The 15350-nt window shown below is 42.3% G+C and overlaps 1 protein-coding gene across 1 annotated transcript in view; it reads right to left on the reverse strand.

Moving 5' to 3' along the window:
• EED (embryonic ectoderm development) overlaps window positions 1–3832 on the reverse strand; it is a 29278-nt gene extending 25446 nt beyond the window's left edge. Inside the window, 1 exon segment of the mRNA XM_047692445.1 lies at window positions 3700–3832. Coding sequence (XP_047548401.1) covers window positions 3700–3813 — 114 coding nt within the window. The 5' untranslated portion in view covers window positions 3814–3832.
• Between the last annotated feature and the right edge of the window lie 11518 nt (window positions 3833–15350).

Below are 15350 nucleotides of genomic sequence, written 5' to 3' on the forward strand. Positions count from 1 at the left end.
ACCTCTACGTTCCTTTAATGTATAAATGTACATTGTTTGACTCACACGTGCCCGTTCCCTCATATGAGTGTAAAATAAAAATTTAACCTCTTTTACTTACCTTTCTCTGAAACTGTCCTTTAACACTAGAAAGGTAAAATGATAAAACTGACATTTATTTCACCAGCTTCTTTACTTTCTGGCACAAAATACAATTGCTAACCAAGGAAACGCAAAAAACACTGTTTTGTTTTTTAACTCTGACCACTTACCCATCTCCTCCAAAGGAAATCACGAAAGAATCAAATGGAAATGCAATGCAGTCACAACGCTTTAACTTTATCTTTAAATTAAAATCAAACCTTTGCTGAGTATCTGTGTACAGGCTGACTTCCACCATGGCCCCTTCTCAAGGTACAGAATGATGAAATGGCACTACCATCTTCATTGGCCAAACAAGCAAACAGGGAGAGTAATTTGTCCCTTAATCTTGCCATGGGTTACTTAAGCAAAGTCTAAGTCTTCAGATTCAGCCCTCTACTAGGCAACCATTAATACTCTTATAGAAGCTACATACTCTGCAAGTCATGAGACCTTTTAAAAATTCAATAAAATGGCATATACACATACAAAAAACTTAAAATATGTCCTTTCAATTCTTTGATTCATATACATAGTAGGAACTGCTCAGATTACCTTAATTCCCAACTCAAATACCACGTTCTTTCCTCACTTGCTTTTGGCCTTCTCATCACTATTCAGTTCCCTCAAGAGAAAGACCACACTGCCCGTTTAGCTTTCTCTGAACTCATTTTCCTAGAGTTCTCTACTATCTTTCCTTACTGCTTCCTTCTAACCTAAGTCCTCGATCTGGGATCTTTGGGTGGAATTCTGAGGGCCTGTGAATTTAAATGGCCACACAAACCCACTTAATTTTCACCATCTTTAACTGAAATTTAACATTTCCTTCTATTAAATAAAGGTAATATACATGAGACTACTACTGTAGCTGTCACTTTCTCATCACGGAAATCAAGTATTTTCATATATTCTATTAGATGCAGATCTCAGAAAACTGCCTTATGTCCATCATTACTACCAGACCCCCTCCTAGATCTAGTTACTTAATGTGCTAATACAGAAGCACTGGCTGGCTGGGTCTGAGAAACATAGAACTTTTTATCTCCAGCCTTTGAGTTTGAGGCCCATGCTGGATGTACAAATTAGCACTTGACCATTTTATTATTAAAGCACTCTATTAAAACAAATCTTAAATTTGTTTTGAGAATTTTTTATAACATATTTCATAATTTTATTATTTTGTTTGTAACTTTATACATTATATTTTATGAATTTAAAAATGTTGTTCTGAGAAGGCTACCCAAGATTCATTGAGGTGGTCAAGGCACTAAAAGGCTTAAGTCTCTACCTAAATGAGAGAACCAAAAATAAAGGCTTCATCTACTGTTTCTCAGTAGCTTCAGAATGCAAAGAATATATCCTCCTTAAGGGTCTACCAAAAAGGCTTTCCATTTATTTGGTCCCCTGAAATCTTCCTCAGTCTAAATAGATGATTGACATTTTCATTACATTTCTGCTTGATTATTTATTTAGTATGTGCTGGGGCCAGAAGCAGAAGTCTTCACAGTAATTTCTCTTCAGATCGCATAAATAACTCTTGTATAGTATTTCTGGGGCGGAGACTCTTTTACCTGTATTATTTTACCTGTATTATTTACCTGTATTATTTTACCTGTATTATTTCATTTAGTCCTGTATTATTTCATTTAGTCCTCACAAATACTATTTGAGGTAAATACCATTATTATCCCCATTTCTAAGAAATTAAGGAAACTAGATCAAGCACCTTGCTCAAGGTCAGGCAACCAGTAAGGAGTAGAATGGGAATTTTAACCTAACATGTGGATCCAATCTGTACTCCTAACCGCTAACCTAATCTGCAAAGAAAAACTTCTATTTTTATTTTATGTTTTTTAAGATTTTATTTTATTTCTTTATTTGACAGAGAGTGCGCCCACGAGCAAGGGGGTGCAGGCAGGGGGAGAAGGAGAAGCAGACTCCCTGCTGAGCAGGGAGCCCTGCAGCACTAGCTCCCAGGACCCTGGGATCATAACCCCAGCCAAAGGCAGATTTTTAAAGACTGTGCCACCCAAGCGCCCATAAAATATTTCTAAGAAGCAGAAATAAAACAGGCTCCAAGGACTGAAATGAAGAGGATCAAAAACGTTAGAAAGTATAGATTGGGAAGCACAAACCAGAAAAACTTATTTTTATGTTTTTATTTTTTTAAGATTTTTAAAATTTATTTGACAGAGAGAGAGATCACAAGTAGGCAGGGAGGCAGGCAGAGGGAGAGGGAAGCAGGTTCCCTGCTGAGCAGGGAGCCCTGCAGCACTAGCTCCCAGGACCCTGAGATCACACCCTGACCTACCGCAGAGGCTTAACCCACTGAGCCACCCAGAGCCCCCGGAAAAAGGTTTAAAGTAACGTTCAACACCTAAACTTTCCAGAAACTTCAAGTCCAAATCCCAAAAACTGACAAGCCCCCGAATATCTTTCTCCTGTCTACAAAAATTCTTTCCCATCTCTTCAGTGAAAATTTTGATTATGACACCACTCTCTCTATATGCTTGTTAGTGAAGTAATGATGTAGTGTAAGATAGCATTTATTCCTAAAACTAGCCCAACTGAGAAAATGAAAAACTGACACATCACCCTCCAACAACAACACTTTATAAAGATTTAAAAAATATATTCAGATATCACAGGAGGTTCACATTTGGATAACTTTTGAGTGAATTGCCAAGACACTTCGCTGACCTTATTTGATATAAACTTAAAACTGAAAATTAACGTCGCTTCATTTATTACTGGCAACTTACCTAAACACTAGATGATTACCGAGATCTATTTCAGAGTATTTTTAAAAAAATATCTGATTCCAAAAGCCTTACATTTGCAAAGCCACGAGCCCACACCTAAAGACATCGTTTTTACCACTGTTGCTTGAATCTTCCAAGTCATCCTCTTCATTTTAGTAAAAACTTTAAAAATAGTAACCGACTCTTATTACATCAAAGGTGGTTTCCCCCTCCGACTCATAAGACGACCCTTTTCAATTCAGCTCCTTCGGAAGAAAAGCCGTCTGTCAGGCATACCCCAACTCCACCCGCAGGACAGGAGCAGACATAAAAGCCCACCTTTAGAAGAGTCACCCAAACCCCCTAAGCCGAAGATCTAACTGCTCTTTCCATCCTGAAGAGTCTGTAAGGGTCGAAAAGTGACACAAACCCTAAATTTCTTAAGAGTCGCTAACTCACGCTGGCTCCTCCTTCCAACTTTCTCAGAAAAACTTCTAACTTGCCTTTTAAACTACTGGAATCTCAGATCCGCACTCTCCCCAAAATCTCCCAAAGGCCCAACCACGCAAAAGGATCTCACAGCGGACCCCTTCAAACCCTCCGCCTATCACGCTCTCTCTAAAACCACTCTCCTTCGCCAAGTTTCTACTTGCTCTCGGCCCCTGCTCAAAATCCCCATAGAGACAAGTTCGATTTTCTCCTCCACGCCCGCGTTTTCCTGACGGTGACACCTCTCCCTCCCCCCCACAGCAGCCCGCCCGCCCCCACGCCGAGTTTTAAAAAGAATTTAAAACTTTCATTCCAGAGTCCCGTCCGCACTGCTCTGGGCTGCACTCACATTCTCGTCTCCAGAGAGGTCCGGATTGCTGTTCTCGTCGCTACTCAGTTTCTGCTTCTTGGCCGCAGGCATGTCTGTTCCCGCCGGCGCTGTCGACACTTCCCTCTCGGACATATTCCTCCGCCTCCCTCCAGGTTCCTGCCGCCTAGGGCGGGGCCTCCGCCACACCGCCGTCAAGCAAGCCCGGCCGGAGCCTGCCGCAAAGTTGCCGCTGCCGCCGCCACCTCCACCGCTCCCCCCACTGTCGCAAACCGCGCCCAGCCGCCGAGGCGGGCGTGCGTGCGACCCCGCCACACTGCTGAAAAAGGGGCGCGCGTGCGCGCCCTCCCGCGCAGCTTCCTGGCTCTTTCCCTTTCCCTGCTCCCGTCTTGCCCTTTTCCCGCCGCCCTCCCGGCAGTTTGCACGGAGAGGTGAGATCCGTTAGGTATCAAGAGCAGTATTTCGCACGTCCCCTTTCCCTACTGCCGTCTCGATAAAGAGGCGGAACTCAAAGGGATGCCCCCTCACCCCCTTCCTCCTTCCAAAGACGTTTCAGCCGCAATCGGCCCAATCCTTCGATCCCCGACCCGCTGCAAGGACTCGAAAGTCTGTGGAATGGACTAGACCACCGATGTCCCAGGGGATGGGGGAAGATACGAGAAGTCACCTCTTGCTTTAGCGACGTATGCCAAGTGTCTTTAATCTTGAACTCGGAGAACAACACTCTCACATTAGTCATTGGAACTGCTGAAGATCTAGTGTTTCGTTGTGACAAGGCGTTCGAAAACTGGAGAGTGCCTCTCACCTGCCTCCCCCATCTAGGAAATGGAAGTTGCCAGTTAAGACGTGCGCATGCGCCGGGGCGTATTCTCGCGCTGGGTCGTCCAGACCCGCCTCCCCGTGCCCCTCCTCCTCGAAATCTTGTTTGCTGAACCAGGTAGTCTTCCACCGGGTTTCCGTAGCCCGGGATGGATTTCTAAGCACGGCCGAGTCATAGCGTCTGGACTCGTTCTAAATTCGTGGTGGGAATTTAATATGGTGAATATTTATTTCAATCAATGATTATTCTCACCCCGTTGTGCCAATATTGAGTATCATTTAATATAGGAATATCCTGCAGTTAGCATTTTAGACTCCAATGAGTTGCGGCCCAAAGTGCTCGTTTTAACTGTTAAAAACATGGTCACGGGGGCACCTGGGTGGCTCAGTGAGTTAAGCCTCTGCCTTCGGCTCGGTCATGATCTCAGGGTTCTGGGATCGAGCCCCGCATCGGGCTCTCTGCTCAGCGGTGAGCCTGCTTCCTCCTCTCTCTGCCTACTTGTGATCTCTCTCTCTCTGTCAAAAAAAAAAAAAAAAAAAAAAAAAAAAACATGGTCACGGCGCTGAACAATGTCATGGCCTAAAAATCAATGGTTAGCTCCAACTTTGTATAAGAATGTGAGGCTTAAACAACGGACAGGATTTGGGGACATAGCAGATGCAATAAAATTTTAGGGAAAGGCAAACAAAACTGTTAGACTTCACCAAAATACTTGTTTCTGTTAACTATATCTGTGCGCCTAACAGGTGTCAAGTAATACTGGCGAACCTTGTAGGTTTGTTAGATGGTTCATAAGTCCCATAGTAAGCAGGAAAAGGAGAACCATGACAAGAAATAAAAGCCAGGCCCTCATCCCCTCTTTGGTAGATCTTAGTTATGACTACTTCCTGGGCTTCATTGTCCTCTTATGTAAAGATGAGGAAATTGGAAGCGACCTGACATTTCTCGAACACCTACTTGATAACAAATTTTTTCAGTTAGACCTCATCACCCAATGTATAACCTGATAGAGCGCCCCATCCAATAAAATTACGTGTACTTGAATTACTTCTGCATGATGCCTTAAGAGGGAGACTATCAGTTTCATTATCTGCAGATTGCAAGTCACTTTTCTTTTGGAAACCAGGAGAGAACTCAGTTGAGAATGAAAAAAAGGAAGGTAAATCAAAGGAAGGGCAGAATAAGAGGTCTCTGCAATGCAGACTCGGGAAAAATAAGGAAGTTGAAAAAAATTAAAAGTTCAGGTCTTAATAATAATTGCAGTTATTTATTGAACTCTTCTAATGTGCCAGACATTCCTCAGTTGGTGAGAAAGATATGAGACTGGTATGGAGTCAGCCACTGAGAAATTAACATGTACTTAGTATGATATATTCATGTGCAGAGACAAACTTCCCCTATCAAGAAGATTGTGAAATTTTGCTCTACAATTACAGGATAGTTAACTAAAGCATTTCCAACCTATATTACTCTGTGTGTCTGGGATCTGTGGGAGCTAGAAAATGGGAGTCAAATTCTGGTCATAAAATTAGGACAGTTGTTCAACATCTGAATAAAGGACATACATGGAAAGAAAATGCCTCTAAGCATGCATGTTATCTGTAACAAAGCAAAAATGTTTTTAAAGAATTTTATTAAAACTTGGAGGAATATTTATTTTTTTTTAAGATTTTATTTACTTATTTGACAGAGAGAGATCACAAGTAGGCAGAGAGGCAGGCAGAGAGAGAGGAAGGGAAGCAAAGCAGGCTCCCTGCTGAGCAGAGAGTCTGATGCGGGACTCGATCCCAGGACCCCGAGATCATGACCTGAGCCGAAGGCAGCGGCTTAACCCACTGAAACACCCAGGCGCCCAAAACTTGGAGGAATATTTAAAACTTTTTTCTGATGAGACAGGAATAAATGGAAATTAGTTAATGCTTGTTATTACCAACGTTAAAAAATTATTCTGATACTTGTTAAAATAGTAAGTAACTTTATTTAGGACTATAGTAATAGGTATCAAGACTATTACAAAAAAAAAAAAAACCCAAAAACAAAGAAACAAAAAAAGACTATTGTCAATAGGAAAGAGATAGGGCTTAACTCCAAATGCAGCAAGGACAAGTGGCGATTTATAATCAAGGAGCAGAGATGGAGGTGAAGGAGCTTAAGGACGTACCACCCACAATACGCTTTTTGAGTTATATTGGTTATTTTGAGCAAAGTCACTTGAACAAAAGCCTTTCTCTGAACTCCTCTTAACTGCCTAAAGACAGATCATCCAAGAAGAGCACAACTGTCATAAATCCCCTCTCCAGGAGTTTCATCAACCAGAGAAGATTGACTCTTACCACAGAAGAGGAGACTAGAAGTCACACCACATCCAGACACACGTTGTTATGAACTGTCGGATCTCGCATTGATTGTAAGGGCCTATTCATCTCCCAAAAAAATCATTTACTCTCCCCTGTGTGACATACATCTCCCATCCCCTTCCCCTACTGAGATGGTATAAGCTCAAATCTCAGTTTTGGGTATTCACTTTTTGTTCCCTGTGGTGACCCTGTGCATGTTATATGAAAAATTAATAAATTTGTATACCTTTTCTACTATCTTTGATGCACTCAGCTATCCAACCTGGGAGAGTAGAGGGAAAGGCTTTCCTCCCCTGTGGGAAGGAAGAGGGTAGATGAAAACTTAGGAGAAAGAAACATTCAGGGTAGGAGGATTCTTTTTTTTTTTGTTTTTTAAGACTTTATTTATTTGACACAGAGAGAGAGAGATCACAAGTAGGCAGAGAGGCAGACAGAGAGAGAGGAGGAAGCAGGCTCCCCACTAAGCAGAGAGCCCTATGTGGGGCTTGATCCCAGGACCCAGAGATCATGACCTGAGCCAAAGGCAGAGGCTTAACCCACTGAGCCACCCAGGTGCCCCCTTTTATAACTTATTTGATGAACGTGCCATAGTAATAAAAATGTTAACAAGAGGGAATCTGAGTAAGGGGTATACAGGAAGTCTCTGTGCTATCTTTGCAACTTTTCTGTAAAATTATCCCCCATATGCCAAAAATATGTTTTTTTCTTTCAAATTTTTGTTTAAATTTTAATTAGTTAACATATAGTGTAATTTTGGCTTCAGGAGCAGAATTTATAAATAATACCCAGTGCTCATCACAAATGCCCTCCTTAATGCCCATCACCCATTTAGTTCATCCCCCACCCAAAACCCTCCATCAAGCCAGTTTGTTCTCTATAATTAAGAGTCTCCTACAGTTTGCTTCCCTCTCTTTTCAAAAACCCTATTAAAAAAAAAACAAAACTATCTCATTAGACTATGGAAAACGCTAGCAGAAATACCCTTAGCCTTCAAATAAAGGGTTCATTTTTTTGGACAAACTTTCAAAGATCATTTATTTATAAAGAAAAGAAGCTTAACAGCCTCCCTTCGTGTTGTCTTCCAGTATCATGCAAGCTTCCAATCAGGAAATGAGTTTCAAAAGCTAAATTAAATCCTTCCATTTCAGTTGAAGTCTATTTCTCATTCATTCAACATTTTTTCTGTCTCTTCTGCTTCATAAATAGCAGCTGTTCATCATCACTCAGGCACTGTGTAATCATACGCTTGCAGATCCAGTTTTCTATGAACTGAACATCATATGGCTTCTTTGAACACTTTAAAATCAATCAGGAGGAATTTACTGAATGCCATTTATGTGCAAAACATTATGGTAATTGGGTGTGGGGGTGAGGATTAAAAAGGGAAAAATAAGACACAGTCCCTGCCTTCAAAAAGCCTAATATTTTTCCAGCATTAAAAAATGCCTCATGCAGACTTTCTGCCTGCATTTTGAGACTAGCTCTTCCCAAGAAGGTGCCGGGGCTGGAGGAAAGCCATCAGAGTCATGGATTCTTGTCAGCCCTGACATCCTAATCCTTGGGACCTTGCCTGGCTCAGTGTAATCCTGTCCCCAGAATGCGTCTTCTAAAACTTTCCAGCTGAGGGAGGGTCGTCCCCCTCCTCCTGTCTCTTGGACGTGTTAATAACCTCAGCATACCCAGGCTCAACAGCACACTTCAAGGCTCTCTTTCCAGATCCAGGAGGTAGATGGGGTTTTGCTACCTCATCCCAGCTTTGCAGGTGAATGAAGGAAGTCAGGAAGATGGAATGAGGAGTGTAGAGCATGTCCCCAGGTGTGAGATATTCCTAGACTGCAATTCAACTTCTCATCAGTACCTTACCTGGCATTCTTCTCTCCAAATGTCCCAAATGTGATCTTAATATCTTTGCCTCAATTAAAGCCTCTGAAGGGAGATGCCAGTTATTAATGACAGCTGTTGAGTCCCCTCGTTTCCTGATTTGGATAAGCTGCCCCTTGCCTCAGTTGGCTATGTGAAACCAAATGGAGCTGCCTGGTTATATTAATATCATTTTTTCCTCCTCACACTCCTTCCTAATGTTTTCTTTCTTTCAGTCTGATTCATCCTCTTTTTTGGTACCCATGGATCTGTAAAATATTTCCCTTTTCATCTGTTAGTAATACTGACCAACTCCAATATAAGCCAAAACATTCTCTGATTTCCCTGTACTTCCCCAAGATTTTATATTAATAGTTGAAAGATTGTGTCCCTACACCACTGAAGAAAAACAGGTCAACCCCTCGGAAGTGAACTTATGCTCTCAAATGTAGGTGAATTGTATGTAAATTATAACCTACCCAATATCTAGGTGCTTTTGGGGAAGGCTTAAACCATAAAAGCAGAGGTTGAGAAATTACAGCTGTAGAGGCTGCTTTTAGGCAACCAATGTGAGCAATGGAAACCCGAGTATGGTAAAAGGGCCCATACTGACCACCAGGCCATTGGGCAAATCGCCTCAAAATAACCATAAGCCCTAGCTGACCAATGGGTTACTTACACCTGGGCACAGATACAAAAAAAAGGAAAATTCATAGATTCCCATACCTCCTCACCTTGTCCCCTTCACTAAGCTCCCCACCACCTGGTCAACAGTCTCTCCTCTGCTGCTTGGCCCGTGTTCCCTTGCAGTATATTCAATAAACTTCTGTCTCCTTCATACGGGTCAATTCTTTCACCCCGAGCTGCTGGCCTCCACCTGATCAGGTGGGCCCTGCATTTGGTGGGGAGCCTTTGTCAGCCGCGCACTCCCCGGATTCTCCAGAAATTTCTCAGGACTTTCCCTTTGTGGACCAATTCTAGTACTTTTCGGGGAATTGACAACCTCTGGCCGAGGTTGTCAGCGAGGGTCTGAAGGCCCAGGGGGAACCAGCGGGACTGACCTTGCCGGAAATGGTGAGGGATTTCCACTCCTGTCCTTTGGAGGGATCCTTCCCTTCCTCTCCTTTGCTGCCCTTCAGCAGTCTAACCCTGCTTATGGGTCAAATGTTTGACGGCCACCTATTTTTGTAAATAAAATTCTAATGGAACACAGCCATGTCGGTTACGTATTATTTATGGCTTCTTTTGTGCCACAACAGCAGAGCTGACAGAAGCTATATGGTCCTCGAAGCCTGAAACATTTGATACCTGGTCTTCACTGAGGAAGTCTGCTGACATCTGACTTAGGCAGAGGTCAGAGTTTTCTACTTCTGAATAATTACCCAGGTGGAGAGGTGGCCATCTTTCAATCTCTGACATCTCCAGAGGCACTGTGACATGAATGCCCCGCAGCCCATGACAGAGGGATCACAGTCCTTAGAGATTTGTTGGGGGCAGGGGTGAATCCATCTCCCACTGAGCTGCTGCGTGATTTGGGGCAATTGTTTCTAGCTTCCCTGGATTTGCGTCTTGGAGAAAGGCACCAAATGCTTTGAGTAGAAAAGGATTATCTGATACAGGCATTAAATTAGGATAATTCACCCTCAGACTAGTTCTCTGATCTCTGGCTCCTTGCACCATCTTCACTGGTTGGTTCTTCTAGCTGAATGTGGAGCGGTGATCTCTAGCACCTGCATTTCAGAAATGCTCCCTGAAGGGGGCAGTAAAGGCCACTAGTGAGCAAAGCGGAACCTCTGGAGAGCTAGGAGTGTTCACTGAAAAGGGCAGGAGGAGAGTACAGATGGAAGCAGCCGCCCAAGATGCAGGTTGTCAGCTCAGTCTCCCCAACCGTGGGACCCGTGGGGCCCGGGGCAGAAACTGAACATTTCCAATACTTGGTTACTTCATCTCTGAAATAAGGTAATAGTACTACCTAATTCACAATATATTTAATGTCCCTAGTACTCTACCTGGCATAATACATGGGGTCCTTTAATATTATTTATGTAAAAAAAAAAAAGATTTACATGCTGTGACGATGAGAGCAGCATGTCAATGGAGAAATGAAACCAAACTGTCAAACCAAACTGCCATCCGACCATTTTTTTAGTCCTTTAAATTTTTTATGGCAAAATTGCTTCCCTGCTTGTTGTACAGCAAAAATGCTTGCTGTGAATACACTTGCAGCCAGGACGTCTGCTACAAAGACGATTTAAGGAGAAGGTACCAGACACAGTGGAGGCTCACGTCATGTACAGCATTGTCCAGGGCCATTTCAGAGCTCGTTGTTGCAAAGAGATTCGATTCGCTTTTCCATCTACCTGAATTATGCGGCTGTTGTTCAAGCTGAATTATAAAAATGTTAAATGTGGCTAATATTTAAATTAAATGAGACGGAAAGAAAGCAAAAAAAAATTTATGTAATCATTTAAAAAGCATATTGAAAAAAAAAACCCACAGGAAACTGCCTTTTAAAAAAAAAAGCATATTACAACACTGTATAGACTTTGGCCCTAATCCTGTTAAAATATGTACACACCCATATAGACAGTAGAAAAGATACATGAAGATACTCAGAAGCCATCTTAGGGTAATGGGGTTATGAGTCATTGATAGATTTTCTTGTACCTTCCTGCCATTTTGCAATTTTCTGCACAGAGCGTAGGTTTTATTACCAGAAAAGAAGAACCGAAAGGATAATCATGACTGAGATTTTCCAAGAACTTCCTAGAGGACAGGAGAGTGAGCCTGGGGAAGCACCTTCAGGCCAGAACCACCGGACAAATCACCATCTTGGGTTGTGCTCTGCGGTGCAGGGACGGGGACAACTTGGCATAACATGCTGTGATCTCCCAGAGCAAGGGGCTTGATCTTCTTGCTTAGTTTCTTCATAGATCTCCCTGTAGGAAATACATGGCCCTCCCAAGGCAGGCACAGTTCTGCTCTGGCTCTCCGGGGCCTGGGTCTCTGAGACCATACCCATCTTCTTGCCTTGCAAGACAGACATGGTGACAGGTTTGTTTTCTGGCTTCTCTCCAGGACTCAGGGGGCAAGGAGACCCACCTGGCCCTTCTTGCAGGGGGCTAATGAGATTCCGGAAGCATTTCTGACCTCTCATTAGGAATATGACAATTGAAGGAACCAGGGGAGGAAAAGAAAAAGGAACTTGGGTGCTTTTCATGAGGGAATGCAGCAAGCCCAAGGGAAGTGTCGTTGCTGGCATGTGGCAGGCGGGGTAGCCTTTCATGGCCTTGTCCTGCTTGATCCCATGGAACCTGCTCCCTGGGCCACTGTACTGGCGCAGGAAAGGCATCTCTGGGGGCAGCCCAGAGCCCAGTGTCAGGGACTTCTTAGCTTGAGGTTGAGCTCTAGCAGTCCCTCTTTGGCTTTGAGGATATGGGGAGAACAGGACACATCAACTTCCTAAGGTGACTGGGCATGTCTGGGTCCCCACCTGTATTTACCACTATGGTAACCTATACTAGGAAGTCTCTGCCCTGTGCCTCTCTTCACTGGACCACTCAGATCATGCATGCATTTTGTTCTCTCCTGGCTGATCATTTTTATTCCCCCAAACAAAATAACTTTGTTTTTCTAGTTAAAAAAAAAAAAATGATGCTACGAGAAGCCTGGGTGGCTCAGTTGGTTAAGTGTCTGACTCTTGATCTCACCTCTGGCCTTCATTTCAGGGTCGTGAGTTCAAACCCTGAGTTGGTCTCCATGCTGGGTGTGGAGCCTATTTTAAAAAACAGTAACAAAATACATTTCTAAAAAAATTTCTTTAAAATATTTTATTTATTTATTTGATAGAGAGAGATCACAAGTAGGCAGAGAGGCAGGCAGAGAGAGGGGGAAGAAGCAGGCTCCCTGCTGAGCAGAGAGCCCCATGCGGGGCTCGATCCCAGGACCCTGAGATCATGACCTGAGCCGAAGGCAGAGGCTTTAACCCACTGAGCCACCCAGGCACCCCACAAAATACATTTTATAAAATGATGTTTAAAAAATCCAACTATTGATGAAAATGTGAAAAAGGCAAGTCACAGAACAATAAGGAGAGTGGGGTTGCATTTAAAAAAATAAGAAAAAATAATGAATTTGATTACATATGCTTAGAAGAAAATCTTAAAGAATGCATGTCAAATATTAACAGTAGTTATTCCTGAAAAATAGGACTGGTGGGGAAAGAGAGTTTTATTTTTGTCTTTATATGCTTCTCTGTTGTTTGAATTTCTTATAATAAACCTGTTTTACTTTGTAATTTAAGTAAGTATATAATTAGAAATGAAAAATAAACATTGTCTAACCTCCCCACCAAAAGTCTCATGCATTTAATAGACATTTACTGATTACCCTGATTACCCACTATGTGTCAGTCACTATTCTTAGTGTGGGGAATACCTGCTAATAAGCAAAACCAGACACTTTTCTACTGTCACAGAGTTTACTGTCTAGTGGGGGAAAACAAACAAATAATCACACAGATAAATGTAAAATTACAGCTGTGATAAATACTATGAAGGGGAAGTATAAGGTCAGGACTGCTGCTAGCCCATATCATGCCCATGTGCTATTTTTTAAAAGGTGTCTCCTTGGACAAAATCCAGAGTAGGCAGAGCTTAGCAAGCTGACTATGCCTCTGATGAATTAGAAAAAGTCACCCCTTCTAGACTGACACAGCCCTGCTCCATATGCAAGGCTTTGTGAGTGGAGTGAAAATTGGATTTCATCTACTAACATTTCAGCTGGGAAAACTTATTTAGATGAACATCCTGCACAACTGTATCCAGCAGCCCTACAAAAGTTTTCATGGACACCTATAATGAAATGAGATTTGAGAGGATTTCTTTGAGGAACACACAGAAGAATGAGAGCTGAAAGAAGAATGGGAGCTAACCAGGTGAAAGGGAAGAAAGAGAAACATTCTTAGGGAGTGGTAATATCATGTGCAAAGGCCCTGGGGTGGGATAGGAATATATGCCTTTGGGGAACTAAAAGGTAATTGCTGATGAAGGACTGAAAAAGTGACAGGAGCGATGATAACAGTTTAGTCTAGAAAAGTAGGTGGGAGATCAGATCCACAAGGACCTTGTAGAGATCTTAAGATTGATAGGCAAAAAAACTTCTGCTGATAAGATATATACAGAAGGAATTAAAATAGCAATACTTTATTTTAGTTTCCTGTTGGTACTTCATTTATATACAGTGAAATGCACTGGTCTTAAGTATACAGTTTGGACACCTGGGTGGCTCAGGCATTAAGTGTCTGCCTTTGGCTCAGGTCATTATTCCAGGGTCCTGGGATAATGGGATAATGGGATAACATTGGGCTTGAGCCCCACATTGGGCTCCCTCTTCCATGGGAAGTCGTGCTTCTCCCTCTCCCACTCCCCCTGCTTGTGTTGCCTCTCTCGCTAGTCTCTCTGTCAAATTAAAAAAAAAAAAAAGTCTTTAAGTATACAGTTTGATGAGGCTTTGTTTTATTTTTTTAAATAGGCTCCAAAACAGGATTGAACTCACAACCTTGAGTTCAAGACCTGAGCCAAGATCAAGAGTCGGACGCTGAGCCCACAGAGCCACCCAGGCACCCCCAGGTTTATGAGTTTGACATAGGCATAATCTCCTGTAATCTGTTTCCAATCAAGACACAGAACTTCATGTGTGTTTCTAACAAACTCAATGTGATGTCTGTGCTGCAGATCCAGGATGCATATTTTGAGAACTACTGGTCTAGATGATAAAATAAAAAATGTGTCATAAATAGTTTCTAGAAGTTTATTCATTCAGTAAACATTTCCTTTAATTACCTGGTCTTTGCCAGGCATTTTCTAGGTGCTGCGGACTCAAAAAGAATTAAAACCTTCCAGATTTAAAAAAAAAAAAGAATTAAAACCTTCCACCTCTTCTCTAGTAACTTATAGTCTGTTAGGGGGTACCTAGGTAAGCCAACTGGGTATTTCTAGTTGTCTGAGAAAGTCTGCTCCCTAAATAATGGACAAAATATTTTAAAAGAGAAAACATTCTTGGTTTCCAAAGTAGATAAACCACTAAGTAGAAAACAAGACTGTATAATGGATCCTATCCTAGGCATAGGATTCCTCACTGCCACACTGAATGAACAGATGATCAGTAAGATCTACTTTATTGGGTGTTTTCCATGTGTCCAGTACTGTGCAAAGTACTTTCCATGTAGCTTGACATTGAATCTTCTCAATAACTCTATGATGCTAGGACTGTCTTGTCTATATTTTATGGGTAAGGCAGCTATATAGTCCAGAGAGGTTAAGGGACTAGACAAAGGCCACTCAATGAGTAGGTGAAGGAATCAGAATTCAATCTCAGATCTGGTTGACCCAAGTGGTGGTTCACTTGCAGCCTTCTAGCAGAAAGCAACCTTCATAAATCATTTTAGTGCTAAAAAAAATTAACAAGTTCTATAGTAGAAATAGTCAGTACAGAACACAGTACTATGATAGGACAGCTAGGGCAGGAAATAATTTTAACTGGGTGGAAATACAAGAAGTCTTCATGAAAAGGTGGGAATTAGCTTGGAAAATAAATTTTTCTCAATGTTTCCCAAATGAAGTCTGAGAGGCAGA

The sequence above is a fragment of the Lutra lutra genome, chromosome 10 (genome assembly GCF_902655055.1).
Source record: "Lutra lutra chromosome 10, mLutLut1.2, whole genome shotgun sequence".
In the NCBI taxonomy this organism is placed as follows: Eukaryota; Metazoa; Chordata; class Mammalia; order Carnivora; family Mustelidae; genus Lutra; species Lutra lutra.